The sequence below is a fragment of the Bos mutus genome, chromosome 19, assembly GCF_027580195.1.
Source record: "Bos mutus isolate GX-2022 chromosome 19, NWIPB_WYAK_1.1, whole genome shotgun sequence".
Lineage (NCBI taxonomy): Eukaryota > Metazoa > Chordata > Mammalia > Artiodactyla > Bovidae > Bos > Bos mutus.
The window spans coordinates 40,600,055-40,624,225 of record NC_091635.1 but is presented as its reverse complement, the minus strand read 5'-3'; the positions used below and the strand labels follow the sequence as shown (position 1 = coordinate 40,624,225).

The 24,171-nt window shown below is 38.0% G+C and overlaps 1 protein-coding gene and 1 non-coding gene across 2 annotated transcripts in view; both read left to right on the top strand.

The window, feature by feature from the left end:
• CPD (carboxypeptidase D) overlaps positions 1 to 24,171 on the top strand; it is a 71,623-nt gene that overhangs the window by 29,160 nt on the left and 18,292 nt on the right. Inside the window, exons 3-12 of the mRNA XM_005888213.3 lie at positions 5,192 to 5,334; positions 6,252 to 6,421; positions 7,572 to 7,921; positions 8,861 to 9,052; positions 11,209 to 11,376; positions 15,909 to 16,018; positions 20,249 to 20,351; positions 20,835 to 20,977; positions 23,091 to 23,260; positions 23,438 to 23,761. Of these exons, the coding sequence (XP_005888275.3) occupies positions 5,192 to 5,334; positions 6,252 to 6,421; positions 7,572 to 7,921; positions 8,861 to 9,052; positions 11,209 to 11,376; positions 15,909 to 16,018; positions 20,249 to 20,351; positions 20,835 to 20,977; positions 23,091 to 23,260; positions 23,438 to 23,761 (1,873 nt within the window). The remainder of the gene's footprint in view (positions 1 to 5,191; positions 5,335 to 6,251; positions 6,422 to 7,571; positions 7,922 to 8,860; positions 9,053 to 11,208; positions 11,377 to 15,908; positions 16,019 to 20,248; positions 20,352 to 20,834; positions 20,978 to 23,090; positions 23,261 to 23,437; positions 23,762 to 24,171) is intronic.
• TRNAC-GCA (transfer RNA cysteine (anticodon GCA)) lies at positions 21,311 to 21,382 on the top strand. Its single transcript has one exon. It is a non-coding gene; the product is annotated as a tRNA-Cys (tRNA).

Here is a 24,171-nt window from a genome sequence, read left to right as displayed (position 1 = left end):
ACTAATAAAACAACAACTTCATTTAAAAATGGGCCAGAAACCTCCAGACATCTCACCAACAGATATACAGATGGCAAATAAACATGAAAAGATTCCACATCATATGTCAACAAGGGAAATGTAAATTAAAACAAGTTACCGCTACACACCTATCAGAAAGGCCGTACATAGTCCAGAACACTGACAACAGCAAATGCTTGTGAAGAAGTGGAGCAACAGGAACTCTCGTGCATTATTGATGGGAGTGCAAAATGGTGCAACCATTTTGGAAGATAGTAATAAATTTTACTACTTTGTCTTCTGCTTTCTTTACTTTTGCCTCTCTACTAATGTTGTAAGTGGTTGATCTACTATCTTTTCCATATGTTTGTCTCTGCCGTTGAGATTTGTTTCTTTTATCATTTTCTTATTTCTAGTTGTGACCTTTTCTGCTTGGAGAAGTCCCTTTAACGTTTCTTGAAGGGCTGGTTTATTGGTGATAAACTCCTTTAGCTTTTGTTTGTCTGTCAAAGTCTTTATCACTCCTTCAGATGATAACCTTGCTGGGTATTCTTGGTTGTATTTTTTTCAGCACTTTGAATATATCATGTCATTCCCTACTGGCCTGCTAAGTTCCTGCTGAAAAGTCAGCTGATAGTCTTATGGGAGTTTCCTTGTATATAATTAGTTGTTTCTCCTTTTGATGCTTTTGTGAATCTCTTTATATTTAATTTTTGGCATTTTAAATATAATGTTTCTCGGTGTGCACCTCTTTGAGTTCACCTTGTTTGAGACTGTCTGTGCTTCCTGGACTGGATATCTGTTTCTTTCCACTGGTTAGGGAAGTTCTCAGTTACTATTTCTTCAAATAAGTTCTCTTTTTTGTCTTTCTTCTCCTTCTGGGACACTATACTGTAAATGTTAGTATGATTGATGTTGTCCCAGAGGTCATTTAAACTGTCCTCACTTGTCTTTCCTGTTCAGCTTGGGTGATTTTTCTCTACTCTGTCTTCCAGATCACTGATCTAGTATTCTATATCATCTAATCTACTGTTGATTCCCTCTACTGTATTTTTTTTTTTTGCCATCATCTTTTTTTTAAAAACATTTCATTTATTTTTAATGGAAGGATAATTGCTCTACAATATTGTATTGGTTTCTGCCATACATCGGTATGAATCAGCCATAGGTATACACATGTGCCCTCCCCCTTGAACCTCTCTCCACTTCCCACACGATCCCACCCCTCTAGGTTGTCACAGAGCTCTGATTGAACTGCCTGGGTCATATAGCAAATTCCCATTGCCTTTCTATTTTACATATGGTAGTATATGTGTTTCCATGCTGCTCTGCCCATTTTCCACCCTCTCCTTCCTCGCCCACCACCATGTCTACCTGTCTGTTCTCTACGTCTGCATCTCCATTGCTGCCCTGCCAATAGGTTCATTAGCACCATTTTTTTGGACTCCATATATATGTATTAGTTTATGATATTTATTTTTCTCTTTATAACTTTCTTCACTCTGTATAATAGGCTCTAGATTCATCTACATCATTAGAACTGACTCAAATGTGTTCCTTTTTTATGGCTGAGTAATATTCCATTGTATACATACAATTTTAAAAGTTTAAAAATAATATTCCATTGTATATAATAGTGTTGATTCCCTCTAGTGTATTTTTCATTTTATTTATTGTATTCTTCAGCCCTAATTGGTCCTTTTTTATATTTTCTAACTCTTTGTTGAAGTTTTCACCGTGTTCATCCATTCTTCAGTGAACATCTTTATGATCCTTACCTTTAACTCTTTATCAGGTAGATTACTTATCTCCATTTCATTTAGGTCTTCTTCTGAGGTTTTGTCTTAGTCTTTCGTGTGGAGCACATTCCTCTGTCTCCTCATTTTGCCTGATTTTCTGTGTTGATTTCTTTGTATAAAGTAAGTCTGTGTGTCTCCCAATCTTAGAGAAGTCCTATGGGCTCAGCAGCATGCTCCCCTCTGGCTACCTAAACCAGACACTTGATGGGTGTTCCCTATGTGGGCTGCTTGTTCCTTTCAGTTGTGGCAGGGCCAACTGCTTGGGCACACTGGTGCTGATACTCAGCATTGTTTGACCACTGGTGGGTGAGGCAGGCCTCCAGCTCTAACAGACTCAAGGGAAGATTCCAAAATGGAGCCCATCTCAGCATGATAGAGTGAAATCACAGAAATAGCTACAACTAGCATCTCAGTCCCCTAGAGGAGTCCCTGCTGCCTCCTGCCTCTCCAGGAGGCTCTCTAAGATCAGCAGGTGTGTCTGATTCAGATGCCTTTCAAACTGTTGCCTCTGTACTGGGACTTGAAGCGAGTGTATTTTTGCATGCACCCTTAGGAGCAGAGTCTTGACTTCCTACAACTCTTTGATGCTCCTGTACATAAGCCCCACTGGTTTTCAAGCCAGACTTTTTGGAGGTTTGTCTTCCTAATGCGGGACCCTGGGCTGGGGATCCTGGTGTTGGTCTTGGACTCCTTGCTCCCCAGGGGTGACTGCCACAATGCTGATAGTCTTCCTGCTAGTGAGTCATTACTCCAGGGATGTGGGTTCTCACTAGAGCATCTGTGCGTCTTCCATACCCATTTTATTGTGGTTCCTTCTTTATATCTTTAGTTGTGGAAAATATTTTCTGCTCTTCTTCAGGTTGGTTTCCAAGATAGTTGTTCTGTAAGTTGTTTTGCCTATGTGAGGTTGAGAGCTCAGGATCTTTCTACTCTACCTTAAAAAAATTTTTTTTAATTTATTTGACTGCATCAGGTCTTAGTTGGCGGGATCTTTGTTATGTCATGTGAGATATTTCACTGTGGTGCATAGAGTCTCTAGTTACGATGTGTGGGCTTCAGTAGTTATGGCACTCAGGTTTAGTTGCTCTGCGGCCTGTGGGATCTTAGTTCCCCAACCAGGGATTGAACTCTTGTCCCCTGCATTGCAAGGTGAATTCTTAACCACTGGATCACCAGGGAAGTCCCTCTACTCTAGCATTTTGATTCAGACTCTTATTGTCACCTTTGTGGTACAGAAGAGTACAGTTAGAATAGTAGGCCCTTAACATCAGTAACCTCAAATATGCAGATGACACCACCCTTATGGCAGAAAGTGAAGAGGAACTAAAAAGCCTCTTGATGAAAATGAAAGAGGAGAGTGAAAAAGTTGGCTTAAAGCTCAACATTCAGAAAATGAAGATCATGGCATCTGGTCCCATCACTTCATGGGAAATAGATGGGGAAACAGTGGAAACAATGTCAGACTTTATTTTTTGGGGCTCCAAAATCACTGCAGATGGTTACTGCAGCCATGAAATTAAAAGATGCTTACTCCTTGGAAGAAAAGTTATGACCAACCTAGATAGCATATTGAAAAGCAGAGACATTACTTTGCCAACAAAGGTCCATCTAGTCAAGGCTATGGTTTTTCCTGTGGTCATGTATGGATGTGAGAGTTGGACTGTGAAGAAAGCTGAGCGCCAAAGAGTTGATGCTTTTGAACTGTGGTGTTGGAGAAGACTCTTGAGAGTCCCTTGGACTGCAAGGAGATCCAACCAGTCCATTCTAAAGGAGATCAGTCCTGGGTGTTCTTTGGAAGGAATGATGCTAAAGCTGAAACTCCAGTACTTTGGCCACCTCATGTGAAGAGTTGACTCATTGGAAAAGACTCTGATGCTGGGAGGGATTGGGGGCAGGAGGAGAAGGGGATGACAGAGGATGAGATGGCTGGATGGCATCACTGACTCGATGGACATGAGTCTGAGTGAACTCCAGGAGATGGTGACGGACAGGGAGGCCTGGCGTGCTGCGATTCATGGGGTCGCAAAGAGTCAGACACGACTGAGTGACTGAACTGAACTGAATAATGTTTTGACATGAATGACCTTCATAACTTAAAGATCACTTGAGTATCTTTCATATTCATTCTGTCAGAAATCTTAACCTCTCTATGCCTTACTTCTCACATCTGTAAAATGGGTGAAATAGCAATACCCGCATCATAAAGTTGTTGTAAAGACTAAATGTTAATATGCGTAAAGGTCATAGAACAGAGCTGGTTTGCAGGGAAGAACCAATTCTGACTCCTTGTCGAAACTGTTTCTTTGACTTGCTTTTTGTTGCTTTTGTTATTATAACATACATACTGACCTGCCTCAAAGGACCCTGTCCCTCTTTCTGACTGTTAAACTAAAGTGCCAGGCTTCCCAGTGGTTAAGAATACCAAAGCAAAGGACACTGGTTTGATCCCTGATCCAGGAAGATCCCACATGCCCTGGAGCAACTAAGCCTGTGCACCACTACTGAGCCAGCACTCACTCTAGAGCCCATGAACCACAGCTACTGAGCCCACATTCTGTAACTGCTGAAGTCCAGGTGCCTATAGCCCGTGCTCCACAACAAGAGAAGCCACTGCAATGAAAAGCCTGGGTGCTGCAACAAAGAGTAGCCCCTGCCCACTGCAACTAGCAAAGGCACATGCGCAGCACAGCCCAAAAAATAAAAATAAATACATGAATAAAATCTCAAACTTAAAAAAAACCCAAAAAACCCAAAGTGCCTTTGTTCAGCTCTGACCCTGTCAGATAATCTGACCCTGTCCACAGAAATTAACATATCCCTTTCACTGGCTGGCCCATTCCTAGAGATACTTTGCAAGACTGATGGCCCTTTTTAAAAACTTTACTTCCTCACTGCCTGTCCCTCTTTATTGTGCCTTTTGACTTTAGTTCCTCACCACTTCTCTGGTTCTGTAAGAGAACCTGGCATCCAGACCCCAGCAAGATGGTTATTTTGAGACAGTCTGCCATCTTCTCTGTCTGCCAGCTTTTCAAATAAAGTTGTCTTCCTTGCCTCAACAATGTGGCAGAGGGAGCAGAGGGAGCTTGGACTCAGTAACACTGGCATATAGTAAACATTCAAATATAGAGCTGTTATCATTATTACTGTTATTATTAATTGTTATATTCATGCTCTTTATAGCTGTTTACCTGTCAGTCAGACACATTTCCTTTATATATATTCCTTTCCAGTGTGTATTCCTTTTACCTTCCTTGTTAGTCTCCTCTGTAATTCAAGAGCCTTCTCTGATTTCAAACTACTTAATGAAAGAGAGTTTATATAAGCAGAGATGGCTTTGGTCTTTTTGAGAGTAGAATCCTGAGAATAAACTTACTTTTTCTTCCATGTTTCAGGTGGTATGCAAGATTATAATTATGTATGGGCCAATTGTTTTGAGATCACGTTAGAACTATCCTGTTGCAAGTACCCACCTGCTTCACAACTTCGACAAGAGTGGGAGAACAATCGTGAGTCTTTGATCACATTGATTGAAAAGGTAAAAGCAGCTATATGGAAGGGTGGGTATGGAAATAATTGATTAAATAGGGGGGAAATTTGTGTATATGAATAAATCTATGCTAGATACCCTTTGTCTTTTTTTTATTATTTAAGATGATAGATAATCTTTAGAAAGTATTAGAATCTATCAGAACATACTCTCAGCCTCCATTACCCTTCCTCTGAGCTCTTTTCTTCTGGAGAGCTTCCTTTGTCTATCTTACAACACTTCTACAACTTGAAGTAATTAGGAATTAAATAAATAATTAGCAAAAGTTGTATCATCAGATTCTTCCAACGCCATGCGATCATATTTGCTAGAGAACCTGTACCACCATATGAACCACAACGTAAGTTTAACTTACGTATCAGGCAGGCTAATATATTATTACATATACCAGAAATCGAGGGCTCCCAGGTGGCGCTAAAGAACCCCCTGCCAATGCAGGAGACCTAAGAGACACAGGTGCCATCCCTGGGTTGGGAAGGTCCTGGAGGAAAGCATGGAAACCTGCTCTAGTAGTCTTGCCTGGAGCATCCCATGGACAGAGGAGCCTGACGTAATACAGTCCATAGGTTTTCAAAGAGTCAGACACGACTTAAGTGACTTAGCACGCACGCACACATCCCAGATATTATCAATTGTATCTTGTTGAGAAAAGCAGAAGTCTAGCTTTGAGAAGAGGGAATTTCAAAAGTACTTTACCAGCCTAGGTTTCAGATGACTTAAGTTTCAGGATTTAATCTTTTTGGTCTGTATTTTATTTTAACTTGGAGGGATTGAAAAATGTTTCAGAGGGCTAGAGGAATAACTTTATTTTTGAGAAATTCTAGCATCAATGCAGAGAGGCTATTCTCTCTTGCCTTCCAAATTGACTTTCTCTGAGCAGTCTATGTTGATTCTTGTTTTTCTAGGTCCACATTGGCGTTGAAGGATTTGTTACAGATTCAGTAACAGGAGCTGGCTTAGAGAATGCAACTATCTCAGTGGCTGGTATTAATCATAATATCACAACAGGAAGATTTGGTGATTTCCACAGATTACTTGTTCCTGGAACTTATAACATAACAGCAGTTTTAACTGGGTATGAATTTTATCTTTCAATTTGTTAATATGGTGTATCACATTGATTGGTTTGTGTGTATTGAAGAATCCTTGCATCCCTGGGATAAACCCCACTTGATCATGGTATATGATCCTTTTAATGTGTTGGTGGATTCTCTTTGCTACAATTTTGTTGAGGATTTTTGCATTGATGTTCATCAGTGACATTGGCCTATAATTTCCTTTTTTGTGTGATATCTTTTTCTGCTTTTGGTGTCAGGGTGATGGTTGTAAAATGAGTGTGGGAGTGGTTCTCCCTGTGCAATTTTTTGAAAGTTTGAGCAGGATGGATGTTAGCTCTTCTCTAAACATAACTAGATAAGAATTTAAACTAGACTCTTAAAATGTCAAGCTTCTGTTTATATCTAGACAGAAATACATTTGGGGAGATCTTACTATATCTGGCTTTTGTTTTTCCTTGTTTTCTGATTTTTTTCCCCTTTTGTAATGAGAAAATACTACAGTAGAGTCTTTTGTCACATTAACTATACAACTGGATATGAAGCATAGTTGTAAAATTGGGAGGAAGGAGTTTTAAAAGCTCAAGGCTAATTGAAAACCAGGGTAGAAAAAACTCAGGACTCTACAAAAGACACTTTTGAAGAGCTGTCTTACCATCAGGTTTCTAATACACAAAATGAGTGGTTACCTACGCCCTCTGGAAGCCTTTCTGTAAGCTCATTTTGCTAAGGATTTACCTGTAGCAAATAAATTATCTTCAATTTTGAACTTTCCTATTTGGTAAAGTAGTTGGAATGTCAGTTTGATAAGGTGCTATGAAGAACTGGATCATTTATCCCTACTTTGAGTATTGTAGGAATGGTTACAAATGGATCAACAACCTCCATTTTTCATTGTATTCTCTTCTTTGAATATAAATTTTTATAAGCGTTCTAATGTGTGGAACCTGAAAGGATGGTAAGAGAAATAGTTCTTTAAAGACTTAATCTGAGATGCTTTGTGAAATAATATCCTAAAAGTCTTGAATTTGCACATTTCTCTTTATTTGATTTCATTTTTGAGAGACAGTGCAAGAGTATGAAAAGGCTGTTGTGCTTTTATAATGTTAAAGCATTGTCTGTTTCAGTTTAACTCCAAGCCCATCTACTTTTTCGAATTTTTCTTTTCAGATATATGCCACTGACTGTTAATAATATCATAGTGAAAGAAGGACCAGCCACAAAGGTGAATTTTCCCCTACGACCGACTGTGGCTTCAGTAATCCCTGACACAACTGAGGCTGTAGTAACGGCTAGCACAGTTGCTACACCTAATAGTCCTCCTGGAACACAGTCTACCCACCAGCCAATTCAACCACAGGACTTTCACCACCACCATTTCCCTGACATGGAAATCTTCTTGAGAAGGTTTGCCAATGAGTATCCTAACATCACCCGACTTTATTCATTGGGAAAATCGGTAGAGTCAAGAGAACTTTATGTAATGGAGATATCTGATAACCCAGGTGTCCATGAACCAGGTAATTGGTGTAGTGTCACACATAATTTCAGTACTGCTTCTCAGAGCTGTGGGCTATATTTCTTTGCTTCATCTAGAAAGGTCACCTGTAGTATTTATAACTGGATTAAAGAAAATGGAACCAATCTTCTGCTAGGGAAAAAAAGCATTTGATAATCCATATTATGCACCATGGGCTTCCCTGGTGGCTCAGATGGTAAAGAATCTGCCTGCAATGTGGGAAACCGAGACCTGGGTTCGATCCCTGGATTGGGAAGATCACTTAGAGAAGGGAATGGCTATGCAGTCCAGTATTCTTGCTTGGAGAATTCCATGGACAGAGGAGCCTGGCAGCCTACAGTCCATGGGGTCACAGAGGGTCGGACACAACTGAGCGACTTATGTATTATGCAGCATATTTAGCATACTACACACACAGATTAGATTATTCCTGCTAGAAGTATTTTTATTTTTGTAGCATATGATATATGTATGTATATATATATATATATGTATATGCTGTTTAGTCGCTAAGTTGTGTCTGACTCTTGCGACCCCATGGACTGCAGCCTACCAGGCTCCTCTGTCCATGGGATTTCCCAAACAAGAATACTAGAGTGGGTTGCCATTTCCTTCTCCAGGAGATCTTCCTGACCCAGGAATCAAACCTGAGTCTCCTGCATTGGCAGGCAGATTCCTTATCACTGAGCCACCAGAGAAGCCCTTCTATGTATATATACATATTCATATATATATATATATATATAATATATGTTTACTTTGAGCTTGCTACCTGACATGTAGTAGTAACAAAGCTGCTTTATAAGATGCTTTTTCCTGTTTCTTTTGTCAAAATATAGCTTACATTTTTGGTTCAATGTCTTTGTGTATTGGGTGAAAAGTGAGCAAGTCTAGGATGAATGAAGAGGAAAAAAGGTCTTCCATGTAATTCTGTTTTCAGGTGAACCAGAATTTAAGTACATTGGAAATATGCATGGAAATGAAGTGGTTGGAAGAGAACTGCTACTGAACCTCATCGAATACCTTTGTAAGAACTTTGGTACAGATCCTGAAGTAACAGATTTGGTTCTTAACACTAGAATTCACCTTATGCCATCCATGAATCCTGATGGGTATGAAAAGGCCCAGGAAGGTAAAGAATAGTTGTCTATTAACGCTTAATCATTTTGATTATCATTCAGTTCAGTTGCTAAGTCATGCCTGACTCTGCGACCCTATGGACTGCAACATGCCAGGCTTTCCTGTCCTTCACCATCTCCTAGAGTTTGCTCACTCATGTCCATTGTTTATCATATGGCATAATTATTTGAGCATAGAAAATAATTTGAACTGGTTGTTTCCCTAAAATTTCTTCTTGTTTTAGTCTTATAATTTATCATTGGTTTTAGCTTTTGTATTCTTTTAAGATAGGCTAGTTTATTCACCAATTATGCCATCAAGTGTATATTTAATGAAGTCTCCACTTTGGTAATGGTTCTTGTTTACTAAAATAATGTAAGATTTTAATAAATTGCTCCATGTTAACATTAATTTTTGTTAAATTATTTTGTTGGGAACCTTATCTAATAAGTGAAAACTCAAAGCAAACTTTTTGACTCCCAGTTCTACTCTGCATGTATATGTAGTCTAAACCTGCTGAGTTACTGATTTCCCATTCCTCTACCTTCCCTGGGCTAGCTGTCTCTGCTGGGGCATCACAGTAAGGGCAAGGAGAGCAGTTTTATTACACGGGCCACCTTATGCAGAACACTGCAGAGTGAGAATCCATCTTTTCCTAACCTGTGGTTCCTTCCAGACAGTGATACCAGTGAATAGAATAGATCCCACAATATGAATATGCGGCCACATGGTTTGTTACTGTCACTGATTGAACACTGAGAGACTGGATTAGTGAATGACTGAGTCTGGTGGGCTGTAGTCCATGGGGTCGCTAGGAGTCGGACACGACTGAAGTGACTTAGCAGCAGCAGCAGCAGCTACTGCTACTGCTGCTAAGTCACTTCAGTCGTGTCTGACTCTGTGCGACCCCATAGACGTCTGGCAGCCCACCAGGCTCCCCCGTCCCTGGGATTCTCCAGGCAAGAACACTGGAGTGGGTTGCCATTTCCTTCTCCAGTGCATGAAAGTGAAAAGTGAAAGTAAAGTCGCTCAGTCGTGTCCGACTCTCAGCGACCCCATGGACTGCAGCCTACCAGGCTCCTCCATCCATGGGATTTTCCAGGCAAGAGTACTGGAGTGGGGTGCCATTGCCTTCTCCAGCAGCAGCAGTGACCTATATATCAGTACAATAAAATCCCCCTCATATCAGTCCTGCCCACTTAATACTCTGATCACATTGTTGTATGTGGATTATTGACAATTGAGCAATATTTTCATATAATTTGTATGATTGGGCTTTTTCTCCCCTCAAAGTATGATGAAAGGCAGAAATGAAAGGATAATGGTTTTACCTTCCTATTCAAAAGACCTGGAAGAGATATTTTTTTTTTAAACATAAAAACAGTGTTTTAATCATGTTACCTAACTGAACTTGGGTCCACTCACCTGCCGCACAGCAAAGCCAGTTTACTAACACCAGGTTGCCATGAAGTAAAGTATAGGACTTATTTTATTTGCAGACATCAAACAAGGATTATGGGTAGCTTATGCTCAACAGACCCAAATTCCTCTATGGCTTTCAGGGAAGGGTTTTTAAAGGCAACATTTGGGGTGATGGTGCCCGGTGCATGACTTTCTTCAGGTTGGTGGTGATGTAACAGGATGATGTTTCAGGAATCTTAATTATCAGCTGTCTTAGTTGAAGGTTGACCAGTTGGTTTCAACCAGTCTGGGGTCTACATGCTTGTGCTCAGCAGAGTCATCTTCCCCTACTAAGCAGGGGCCTTAGTTCCTGCTGAACAATTGAAGGAGATGTGTCAGATTATATGTATCCTGGAGGAGGAACTAGGACAGTTTTATCCTGAACTGTTGTCATTACTTTTTGGGCTTAACTTCTTTTCCTTTGTTTCTGAATTTCCTCGCTTCCCTAATTAGTCATTGCTTGTGGATCTCAGAGAAGACCTCAGAAATGAAAGTCTTTTCTCTGCAGACAAGAATTGGGGCATGCAGAGGAGCTTTTGTACCTGGGAAGGCCTCACAGGGTCCTGCTCAGTTTCAGCTGTAGTGTGATAGATCATAGTGAAGCCTGATGTGTTCACACTTAGCTTTGAGTTAAGATAGCTGAAGTCATTTGTGCTGGATTAAAATGTAAGTGAAATATAGCTTACATTTGAATCTTTTATCATACAGGAGATCTAGTAAGTGTAATCGGCAGAAACAACAGCAACAACTTTGACCTGAACCGGAATTTCCCAGACCAGTTTGTTCAGATCACAGAGCCCACCCAACCAGAAACTATTGCTGTGATGAGCTGGATGAAGACCTATCCATTTGTGCTATCAGCAAACCTGCATGGAGGTAACAGCAGTTTGATATTCCACTAATTAATTCTTGTTGAGAGCATTTGAAAATCCTGGTGGAATTTTATGTGTTTATTGTCTTAGGCTCTATTAAAGTGGGTATCCTGTTATTGCTTTTATGGCAGACAACAACAAAGGTCTTTTCTCATTACTTTTTAAGCCAGTTTCCTGGCTGTTTTCCCATCCTGCCCCCTGCCCTGTCCCCATATTCCTCTGTACTCCCTCTTTCCATCACCCCCCCTTTCCTCTTTCTGTCTCTCACTCTCTCCCCACTTCCCTTTTCCTCCTCCCTTCCTCCATTTCTCTCTCACCTAGTTCTTCAAGTGGTTTATGTTTATTCCTCACAACTGTTTTATATTTATCCCTCACACATGTTTTATATTTATCCCTTTTCCTGGGAATTTGGTAACATGTTCTTTGTCATTCATAAAAATTAAACACTAACAGATCCAAATGTTAGTTCTACTTCTCCCTAAAGTTTAATAAGCCCTTTTATGTAGGTTTAGATTTTGACATTCTGTCTTTCATCTGCTGTGTATTTAACTGCAACACAGGGACCTCATTCTTATGTAGTACCTGAGTTTATACACTTCCATATAATTCAGCCAGAATTTATCAGTTGAATAGGATGAGAGGTCAAGATTAAAAATCATTACAATGTCCAACTATGGTTGTGTAAATAAGTGTCAATACCCAAGAGACCCGAAAACTTATGTCTACATGTAAACTTATATGTGGATGTTCATAATAGCAGTACTCATAATCACCAAAATATAAATAACCCAAATGTTGACTTACTGATGATTAAATGAAATATGCTATACAATTGAATGTTATTTGGCAATGAAAAGGAAAAGAGTACTGATGCATGCTACAACATAAATGAGCCTTGAAAACATTCTAAGTGATAGAATTCAATCATAAGAAACCATATATTATATGATTACATTTTAATGAAATACTCAGAAATAGGCAAGCCCATAGAGACAGAAAATAGATTAGAGGTGGGAGAGAAGGGGTCACTGCTAATGGGTATGGATTTTGTTTTTGTTTTTGTTAAGTAATGAAATGGTCTGTAACTAGATAGTAGGGATGGTTGTACAACCCTGTGAATATATGGAACAACATTGAATTTTATACTTTAAATGGATGGATTGTACAGTATGTGAATTATATCTCAGTAAATTAAAAAAAAAAAGAATGAAAGTATTAACACCCGGGGCAATACATAAGAAATTTACTGTCAATATTTGTTAGACCATACAAGATTTGAGATTTGATGGCGTTGAGATTTGATGGCGTATAGATTAACCTGCCTTTTTAGAAATGACAGTATATGTTTAAGGATATTTGTATTTAAGAAGTAAATCAAGATTCCCCCAAAATGGCTTTGAAAGTTTGCCAACAGTAGGATAAAAGTCTTTTATAACTGGACAAATATATTTGTCCAGAATTGTCATGGACAATTCTCAAAGACCCAAATAGGAATTATGAAGTTACAGCCTGGTTAGCATTTTTTTTGTTTGTTTTTGCCTTTTTATTACTTTATTGATTGCATACCATGTGTGACAGAAAATATTTTTGTTTTGAGCTTTTAAAAATATTCTCAGAATACATCAAATGTCATGTTGACTAAATCTGAAAACATAATTCTAGTTACATTCCAGTGAGAATAATTTACATATGTACACATGTGGTATCAAGACCTTGGCATGGTGGGGGATAGATCTTTAATCATGTAGATATGTTTCTTTCCATGACATATTTCATTTTCTCATCTTTAAAATCTTTAAATGAGTTTTGAAATCTTGGCAAAGAAATTTGACAGAGGAATTCTTTGCTGCCAACTTAACAATTTACAAGTATTTTGAAAGAATTTAGAGAAAAGTAAGATTTCCTTTTGTAAATTTTATGTTAATTTTTATTTAGGTGAAATTCATATCACATTAGCCATGTTAAAGTAAATAATTCAGTGACATTTAGTGCATTCACAATGTTTATCACATTAGCCATGTTAAAGTAAATAATTCAGTGACATTTAGTGCATTCACAATGTTGTGCCATAACCATCTCTATTTTGTTAGAAAACATTTTCATCTCCCCAAAAGGAAACCCCTTACCCATGAAGCAGTTGTTCTTATCCCCAAGCCCCGCAAGCCCTCGGTAACCAGCAATCCACATTCTGTCTCTATGGACTTACCTGTTTTGGATATTTCACAGGAATGAAATCATACAATGTACGACCCTTTGTGTCTGTCTCTATCCACTTGGCATAATGTTTTCAAAGATCATTCTCGTTGTAGCACGTATTCGTACTTTATTTCTTTTTATGACTGAATACTACTCCATTGTAGGTATATACCATAATTTGTTTATCTGTGTATCTGTGGATGGATATTTGGGTTGTTTTTATTTCTCACTGTTACCAATAATACTACTGTGCACATTGGCATACAATATCTGAGTCCCTGTTTTCAATTCTTTGAGGTTAACCTGTGTTTGGCTTTTTGATGGAAATGCCAACATGTTTAGCTTCTTGATGAACTTCCAAACTGCTCCACAGTAGCAGTACCATTTTACGTTCCCATCAGCAATATATGAGGGTTCTGGTTTTTCCACATCCTTACTTACCTTGTTAATTTGTGGTTTTTTGATTGTGCCATTTTAGTGGCTGAGAGGTGATATCTTACTGAAATTGAGGTTTGTGCTTCCCTGATGACTAATGATACTGAGCATGTTCTTGTGTGCTTCTTGGTCATTTGAATATCTTATTTGGAGAAATTCCAGTTCAAGTCTTTCACCCATTTTTAATTGGGTTTTTCATCTTTTTGTTGAGTTGCAGGATTTCTTGACATAGTCTGGGCTCTAGGCCCTTATCAAATTGCTTATTTGCACATATTTTCTCCCATTCTATAGGCTATATTTTAACTTTCTTAATGACCTCTGATGCACCCTTTTTTTAATATTGATGAAGTCAAATTTATCTTTTTGTAAATTTTGTAAAAAGCTCATGCTTTTTGTGTTGATACTAATTTTTTAAAAATAAACTTTTATAGGAATATCCTAAGTCTTTTATGACATTTTTTTTTTGGCCTTAGAAAATTAACCATTTGAAAGGCAATATTAAGTAGAAGTTGACTTTTTTCAGTTGTAATTTTTAAACCCGAGTCATCAATTCAGGGTGAAATTTAGAGAATTTTTTGGAGTAATTTGTCTAAAAACAGGTGTTGAAGTACACTTACCTTATTAGAACTGTTTTGAGAAATAAAATGAGTGTTTATACTTGTTTCTTAAAGAAAAATTTTTAAAACAGATGAATGTTTGCTGGTATTTGTTACCACAGGATTACTTCATCTGGATTCAAGTTGAGTATGTTCCTTCACTTCCGCATGCAGGAAGTGGCATGACAAAAAGGCAAAATGAATAGCCTAATGAAGGCAGAATAAATGGACACATGGACAAATGAAATTCATGTGAATAATAGGAAGATAAGGGGTTTGATTCTTTGGTGGGGGAGTAGGCTCAGGGCTCCTGCCAGAGAAGCATCCTAATTGCTTCATTTCCTATGGGTACCATGAAGGAAGTTGACATCCTTTCTGTGTGTTTTAAAACACACTCTCTGTACTTTAGGTCATGAAAAACCATATGATATAACTCCAGTTGACAAATTTATAATATGAACATAAAAGAAATTTTTAGCATTTGTTTCTGGGTGAAGGTCGGGACTAGTTCTTCTATCCATAAGTTGTTTGCTGCTGCTGCTGCTACTAAGTCACTTCAGTTGTGTCCGACTCTGTGCGACCCCATAGATGGCAGCCACCAGGCTCCCCCGCCCCTGGGATTCTCCAGGCAAGAACACTGGAGTGGGTTGCCATTTCCTTTTCCAACGCATGAAAGTTAAAAGTGAAAGTGAAGTCGCTCAGTCCTGTCGGACTCTTAGCAATCCCATGGACTGCAGCCCACCAGGCTCCTCTGTCCATGGGATTCTCCAGGCAAGAGTACAGGAGTGGGGTGCCATTGCCTTCTCCGAACATAAGTTGTTTAGCATCTCTAATTTAGACTCCACATCTACAAAGTGAAGAGGGTGGGTTAATTGGACTTCAAGAGTTCTTTCTTATTTTAAAATTCTTTGAGCTTATAAATGTCTGAATTTACCAAAAAAAAATCAAGTTTTGCTCATATTTTCTGATCCTTAGTATTACAAAAGTGAAATTGTTTAATTAAGCCTGTATACTTCCGATTTCAGTTCTAATGTGTAAATTATGCCTGTGAGTTCAGGTAAACTCCCAAGACCTTTCCAGTTAATGCAGCCTTTAAGTGTCATGCACAGCTGTTTAATATTAATATTTTATTTATCTACTTTGATTTTCTCCCAAGGAAGTTAACAACTTTTTCATTTCTGTTAAGGAAATTAGTCTTGGAAAATTGCATTGGTGTCCTGTCCCTGGCAGTATTGTGAAAAGCTTACTTTCTGTTAATGCTCCATCTTGCAAGAAATAACACAATACATTTTCCTCATTTCCCTTATAGGTACTTTGGTGGTTAACTACCCTTTTGATGATGATGAACAAGGCATTGCCACATATAGTAAATCACCAGATGATGCTGTGTTTCAACAAATAGCACTTTCTTATTCCAAGGTAGGCTTGTGCCCAAACATGAAATGTTATAAAAATTAATTTTTCGTTAAAAGATGCATTAAGACAAAGCCCTACAAGTCTCAAGTCAAGTGCTTTCTTCTCTGTTAAGCCTTCCTTTTTTCCTTGCAGACCACTTTACTTCTTTTTCTTCTTTGTTTCCCACCTCACTTTTAAATGTGCTGCATGTGGTCTACAGCCATACCACCCTGAACGCTCCCAGTCTCGTCTAAATGTACTTAGCGTGTTTCCCCATTAGCCTTTAAGCTCACGTAATGTCTTTTCATCTATAGCTTTTAGCACAGTACCTGGAATGTAATAAACTAATAAACTGCTAGTTTATTTCATTTGACAAATACTTAACTATAAATCTCATAAAGTAGTCTGTGGTGGAGTGGGGTTGACAAGTTACAGCTCTAGGACAAAATCCAACCTACCACCTGTTCTTGCAAATAAAGTTTTATTGACACACAGCCACATCCATTCTTTAAAATATTGTCTGTTGCTGCTTTCTCAGTCAACATTTGAACATAAGTCAGTGTAATTTACCACATTCACAGACTAAAGAAGACAAACACTACAGTCATCTCAATAGATGCAGAGGGCAGAATCAAGTCATTGCAACAGAACCTTCTGAGTCTGTAAAGCCTAAAATTTTTACTATCTGGCTCTTTACAGGAAAAAAATTGCCAACCTATAGTCTAAGGTATTTAAGCACCCAGTAGTAACATACTACAGGGAGCAGGTAGAAATTTCTGTATTTTGTAAACTTCCTATAATGAATATACATTACTTTCATAATCAGAAATGTTGTATGAAATTTTATTTTAAAAATTGTTATTGAAAACATGTTAAAAGTTGAGGCTTGGGAACTAGGCTTGTTAGTTTCTGGTTTTGGTCTTACTATTGACTCAGTCTGTGATGTTACTGGTCATTGATAAGTGAAACTTATTACTGCAGTTCTGCACTCTCCAGTCAGACCCTTCTGTCATTTTGCTTTTCCCACTCCCTCATTCTATACAAGGTGAACTTGTGAGATTGTTCAGAGTTTCTAACAGGGAGTACGTGTCTTATTTCACTTTAAAGTATAGTTGTCTTTGGTTTGGACATGCCATTTTAGAGGGATATACCTGAAATAATTTTTTTTTAAATGAGAAAACTTCCAAATCATCAAAGTAGAAACTAAGAGATAAAATTTTATACGTGTCCCCATCACATTCTGCCGATTATTATCGTTCCACTTTTCACCCTCTTTGTAACTTTGCATTCCTTAGCCTCTTTTTATTTTCTTTGACCTTTAACCCTTTTGATTTGGTTTCTTTTCTACCCAGCCTAGACCCATGGACATACCTTTCAGTGATGGGTCTTAGGATCTTTTATGCCCTTTTGACATATCTGCCTTGCCAATGGCCAACCCTTATTAATTATAGTCATCTCTCTGATACATCCCAGAGAAGTCACACAGTTATGGCAGTTGACTACAATATGTATATATAGTGCACTTTAACTTCAGCCTAGCCCTCCGTTCTCCCCAGCAAGCAACTTGACTCCCTGGCTCATTTCCCGCTATGGTGATTCTGAGCCTTTATCCTCTACTTGAGCCTTCTAATCCCAGCTTTGTTTGTCTTTCTCTCTATGGATCACTTTGCCTTGAACTAAAGCAGAGCTGTGAATAATCTGACATGCATTCATTCCGATTCTGTCTTCTCAATTATTGTTCATTTTACTCATATTCTTCATTTTTTTCTCCTAATTTTTAAAAAATTGAAGTACATATGATGTGTAATACATATATGTAAGTACATATGATGTGTACATATAATATAGTGATTCACAATTTTTAAGGATTGTGCTCCATTTATAGTCATTATAAAATATCAGCTATTTCCCTGTGTTATTCAGTATATCCTTGTAGCTTACTTTATACATGGTAATTTGTACCTCTTAATCCCCTACTCCTGTATTGCCCCTCCCTTTTCCTCTCCCCACTGATAATCACTGGTTTGTTCTCTGTATCTCTGAGTCTGTTTTGTTATGTTCACTAATTTGTTGTATATTTTAAATTCTACATATAAGTGATATCATACAGTATTTGTCTTTCTTTGTATGATTTATTTCGAATTAGCATAAAACCTTCCCAAAATCAATGAAGACAAAAGTGGGAAGTTTAAGGAAAGGCAGGCGTTAAGATGATTCAGAATGACCACCAAGCAGTGAATGTGCCCTTAATCTGAAACCTAAATCTGAAAATACTAACATAATAACTGGGCAGGTGAAAGCAGTGGAATACATGGAGGAGGTTTCAAAGTACATACAAATTAAAGGATCTGGTGTATTTAAAGGGATAAGCACAATTTAAAAGGGCAGGTGGTGGATTTTAAGGAAAATCTTCCAAACACATAGCTTCTGGGAGAGAAGAAAAGCAAAAAGAAAGGAAGAAGTGCCTGCCCTTTGACAATTAGTGAAGAGAAAAGAGAAAAGGGTCAAAAAAATGGTCAAATGTTATATGTCAAAATAGGAAATGATTGGTGATTTCTGGCTTTATATTTTTCTTCTTTTTGCTTGTCTCAATTTTCTAATTTTCTACAATAACTTTTATTATATTTTAAGTATAATGAAATTTAATTTTAATTCAATTAAGTGAAAGTGAAAAAACAGCTATAGAATGTGACAGATCTCAAGGGAAGAGAAAATTTCAAGCAGGCATTTGTGGAACACTAGTGGTATTTGAATAAAATGTAGGTTATTTTAGTTCATAGCATCATACCAATATTAGGGCTTCCCTGGTGGCTCAGACAGTAAAGAATCTGCATGTAATGTGGGAGACCTAGGCTCAGTCCCTGGGTTGGGAAGATTCCCTGGAGGAGGGCATGGCAACTCACTCCAGTATTCTTGCCTGGAGAATCCCCAAGGACAGAGGAGCCTGATGGGCTACAGTCCATGGGGTTGCAAAGAGTCGGACGCAACTGAATTAGTTTTTTTGTTTTGGTCAATGTGCTATGATTATATAAAATGCTAACATAGGAAATAGTGGATCAAAGATGTATAAAACTCAGTACTATTTTTGCAGCATTTCTACAAGTCTTAAATTAGTTCAAAAGAAGAATAAGAAACCTGAATAGTTTTCACTTGTCTCTACTTCCTTGTTGTTCTCTCATGCCTCAGTTTCTTGTCATCAATCTTCCACCTACACTGTTTCATCTGGAAGTGCCACCTCAAAGGTCCCCAGAAGCCTATTTTAAACTTTAACACTCTTGTCTTCTCCCTTTGTACACATATACAACATGTACATAAATATTCCAGTAATCTAAAGTAATAACTTTCATTTGATAGTAGAGTGGTATAAATGGTAAGCCTGTAAATGGTATGTTAAGTGTATGAAAGGGGATTGTTTTGTATATTTTAAAGTTAAATGGTTAATTCTCAGTGGGGGGAAAGTAAGAAATTATTTCTCTCTTTATACTTTTCTGTACTTTTTATTTTCTATTTACAAAAGAGAGAGGTGAAGTTTTGACCATCTTCCAGAGCTAAATTTCTTCAGGAAAATTCCCCTGTCACTCTAGTCAGAGATAATCTTTCTCTCCTCTAGCTTTCAATAGCGTTTATTTGTGCCTCTATAGAATTTTTTTTTTTTTACTCCGTATTGAGCAAACAATTGCACACATGCCGTGCTAGACACTGCTGGAGACTGAGGACACAAAGACACGAACTGTTTCAAGGAGCAGGGTATTGTCTTTAGGGAAGAAAAAGGTGAACCAGTTGTAGCAGAATAAAATAACTACAAAGAACAGAAGGGCTGCCTCAGTCCCTAACAAGTCAGAGAAAGATGCTTACCTGTCCTTGTTTGTGAACTACCTTTTAGGGACTTTAAGCCTCTTGACATCATGAAATGAAAGTATGAATATGAACAGTTTGGTTTTGCTTTTGAGAGGGATTGGGTTGGATTTTTATATTACTTGTAAATACAAGTAATAAATGAAGCCTTCAGTTTTCTTTTAACAGAGCATAAACTGTTTAATTTTGGTTTTAAAAAGTAGGTAGTAAATCCATATAGTAAAAAATCAAAGTGGCACAGAAAGCTATACGTTGAAAAGTCTCTGCTTCCGTGACTCCATCCACCCCAACATATACCTTATTGGTAACCACTCTTATTATCTTTCCTTATCCTCCTCATGTTTTTTTGATGCAGATACAAACAAATACAAATAAAGATTCTTTTTTTTTTTTTTAAAGGAAAACTCACAGATGTTTCAAGGTAGACCTTGTAAGAACATGTACCCTAATGAGTATTTTCCTCATGGAATAACAAATGGAGCCAGTTGGTACAATGTCCCAGGTAAAATTCTTTTATATCAAGGCCATGCGACTTGATGGATTTTCTGTCCTCCCAATGGTACTGCTTGTTACTGAGTTTTTAGTTTTGAGAAATAATCATTCTTTTAAAAATATTTTATAATTAGTTTAAAACATTCAAATTACTTTTTCAACAATTTTTTATATTTGGTGCACTTTGAATTTTGAGTAAAATTATTGTACTTGATGAAAATGTTATATTTTCCCTCTGGCTATTATAAAGAACATTAGATGGGCTAATTAGAAGAGTGTAAGCTACACTTGAATTCTTTCTGAACATGAAAGTACAGATGTTTTTCACCTGTACCACAAGCATAGAAGCGCTCTTACATGAACACATTATTGGTGTTCAACTATGCTGATAAAAGAACGAATTTGACTTTTTACTAGGAATGTTGCTTACCTTTGGGATCTGAGCTAGTTAGAACTTCTTCAGAGTAACTAATTTAAAGTTTTTATCCTTCAGGTGGTATGCAGGACTGGAACTATTTGCAAACAAATTGCTTTGAAGTGACTATTGAACTAGGTTGTGTGAAATACCCATTTGAGAAAGACCTGCCAAAATTTTGGGCACAGAATCGAAGATCCCTAATCCAGTTTATGAAACAGGTGAGTATTCAGGAGTGACATCGGAAATTTCTCCCAAGAGCAAGATTTCTGTTGTGTACATATGGTTTTCATGCATTGATTTTGGAATACACCTCATTGGAATTCCAGCTTGACCTATTCATGTTTTAGTAATTTATTTAGAAGATTTATGGATGTAAATAAGTTTATTTTTATGTGTGGAGAAAAGTTTGAAAAGATTAAATGATGTAGTGATGATGTTTTACACTTAATGGATAGTGTCACTTTTTACCCTTGTCTTTATAAAAGGCTAATATAAATTGGATACACACCTAAAAATGTGTCAAGTGATAAGCAAGCCCAGCATTTTAGGCTTCCCTGGTGGCTTAGTTGGTAAAGAATCTGCCTGCAATGCAGGAGACCCAGGTTCGATCCCTGGGTGGGGAAGATCCCCTGGAGAAGGACATGGAAACCCACTCCAGTATTCTTGCCTGGAAAATCCTGTGAACAGAGGATCCTGGTGGGCTGCAGTCCATGGGGTCACAAAGGGCCAGTTTCAACTGAGTGACTAAGGAAGCAAAAGATGGGCTATAGGGTGAATGTGGGTTTTTTTCCTTTTGCCATAGAGTTACTGTGAAATGATTAGTTTTCTTTTGTCTGGATGGATGTGCATGATAGCCAATAGGTAAAGACTGTAAAAATATGCTAATAATGATGAAAATTATTAGGATAATCTGAGTACTCCTTTGTGCCAGTACTTTTCTGAGTAAAGTGGCATAAAGGGTGTGAGTTTATATACTAATGGGCTTCTCTGATAGCTCAGTTGGTAAAGAATCTGCCTGCAATGCAGGAGACCCCGCTTCGATTCCTGGGTCAGGAAGATCCACTGGAGAAAGGATAGGCTTCCCATGCCAGTGTTCTTGGGCTTCCCTGTGGCTCAGCTGGTAAAGAATCTGCCCGCAATGTGGGAGACCTGGGTTCAATCCCTGGGTGTGGAAGAGTCCTCTGGAGAAGGGAAAGTCTACCCACTCCAGTATTCTGGCCTAGAGGATCCCAAAGAGTCGGACACGACTGAGTGACTTTCACTTTACATACTAATATCTTAGAACACTTTATTCTGAAATTTTTTAAACATTAGGAAAAATTGTAAGACTAACACAATAAATACTACTCTTCTTTTACCTAGGTTTAACAGTTTCTACATTTGCTGCATTTGTATTTTTTATATACATACACATAAACATACACACATGTATATACACATATTTTTGCTGAACTATTGCAGTATAAATTGCAGGTGTTATGATATTTATCCCTAAGTATTTCAGAATATTTAAAAATAGTCTAAAAATAGAGTTAATTCTCCTACCTGACATCTCCAATTGCTATTATCTCACCTAAGAAAAGGGCTCCCCAGGTGGCACTAATGGTAAAGAATCCACCTCCAGTGCAGGAGATCCAAGAGATACAGGTTCGATCCCTGGGTATGGGAAGATCCCCTGGAGGAGAGAGCATGGCTACCCACTCTAGTATTCTTGCCAGGAAAATCCCATGAACAGAGGAGCCTGGTGGGTTACACTACATAGGGTCTCAGAGAGTCAGACACGACTGAACTGACTGAGCGGAGCAGAGAGAGAGCACCTGAGGAAATTAACACTTACTCCCTACACTGACTGATACTTAGTCCACATTCAAATTTCCTTCTTATTGTCCTCAAAATGTCTTTCTATAGCTGTATTTTAGAACCACAATCTTGTCAAGATTCATGCATTGCATTTGGTTTGATTATTACATCTCTTTACTCTCTTTGATCTAGAGTAATCCTCTATTTTTTTAAATCACGTTTCCTTTTTAAAGCCGTCAGGTCAGTTTTCTTGTTGAATGTCCTATATTCTGAAATTGGTGCTGAAGTTTAAACAGTTGTTTATATTCCTCATGGTAAAGACAAATATAACTTCTGAAAAATTAGCCTTTCAGAAAATAAAATGTTTTATTTAATGGATGGTTACATTTAGCTTTACTCCAAAGTCCTGAGTTTCTGTTTGTTCCACACATTTACATTATTTAAGAATCTGTTATGTTGGATGTGAACTCCCGAAATATCTAGACGATAATCTTTATCAGTAAAATCTGGATATCCTTGTGCTTTGTCCAGGTCCATCAGGGTGTCAAAGGATTCGTCCTAGATGCCACAGATGGCAGAGGTATATTAAATGCCACCATTAGTGTTGCTGAAATTAATCACCCAGTAACTACTTACAAAAATGGAGATTACTGGCGTCTCTTGGTTCCAGGAACTTATAAAATCACCGCATCTGCTCGAGGGTGAGTTACTGGATGCTCTGAAATTGAGTGCTTGAGGATGAAAGAAACAGCTCTATTCTGGAAGATTATCGCCAGAAAGCCCTATAGAGGCTAAGCAACCTTGAGTTTCCCTGTCTTGCCAGGGCTTGGGTACTCCAGCTGCAAATGTGTGACCCTGATCTGTCTACTTTATTGCAGGTATAACCCGGTCACCAAGAATGTGACTGTAAAGAGTGAAGGTGCTGTTCAGGTCAACTTCACACTTGTCCGATCTTCAACAGATTCAAACAATGAATCAAAGAAGGGCAAGGGGGACAGTGCCGATACTGATGACGTCAGCGATCCGACCACTAAAGAGTTTGAAGCTTTAATTAAAGACCTTTCAGCTGAGAATGGTTTGGAACGCCTCATGTTACGCTCCTCCTCAAATCTGGCTCTTTATCGTTACCATTCATACAAGGACTTGTCAGAGTTTCTGAGAGGGCTTGTGATGAACTATCCACTTATTACAAATCTTACCAAGTAAGTGTTACTGACTTTTTTTTCCTTTCTTTCTCCTTCCTTCCTTCCTTTATTCTTTTTACCGAGGTTACATTCAGCATAAACCACATTAAATGGTTCTTGTAATTCATTTAGAAACATTTGGGTTGAATGTATAGAGTTGGCGTTAACTTATTTTGAAAGAGATATTTGCTTGGAGATCTTTCTAGCAATGAATCTTGGAAACTTTTACAAGAAACACTGGAGCAGAGCTACTTGTTAGTTCAGTAATGTGTGGCCTGTACCTCCAGAAAACGTAAAACCACTCTTTCTAATGATTACTTTGATTTCAAAACCCTTTCCACTTCTCAGCTGCAGATTTTATGTTCTGAGTAAATATTATTTAGTTTTATTTTGCTAGGGGCAAGGGATAGGTTTAGAACTATGAGCTC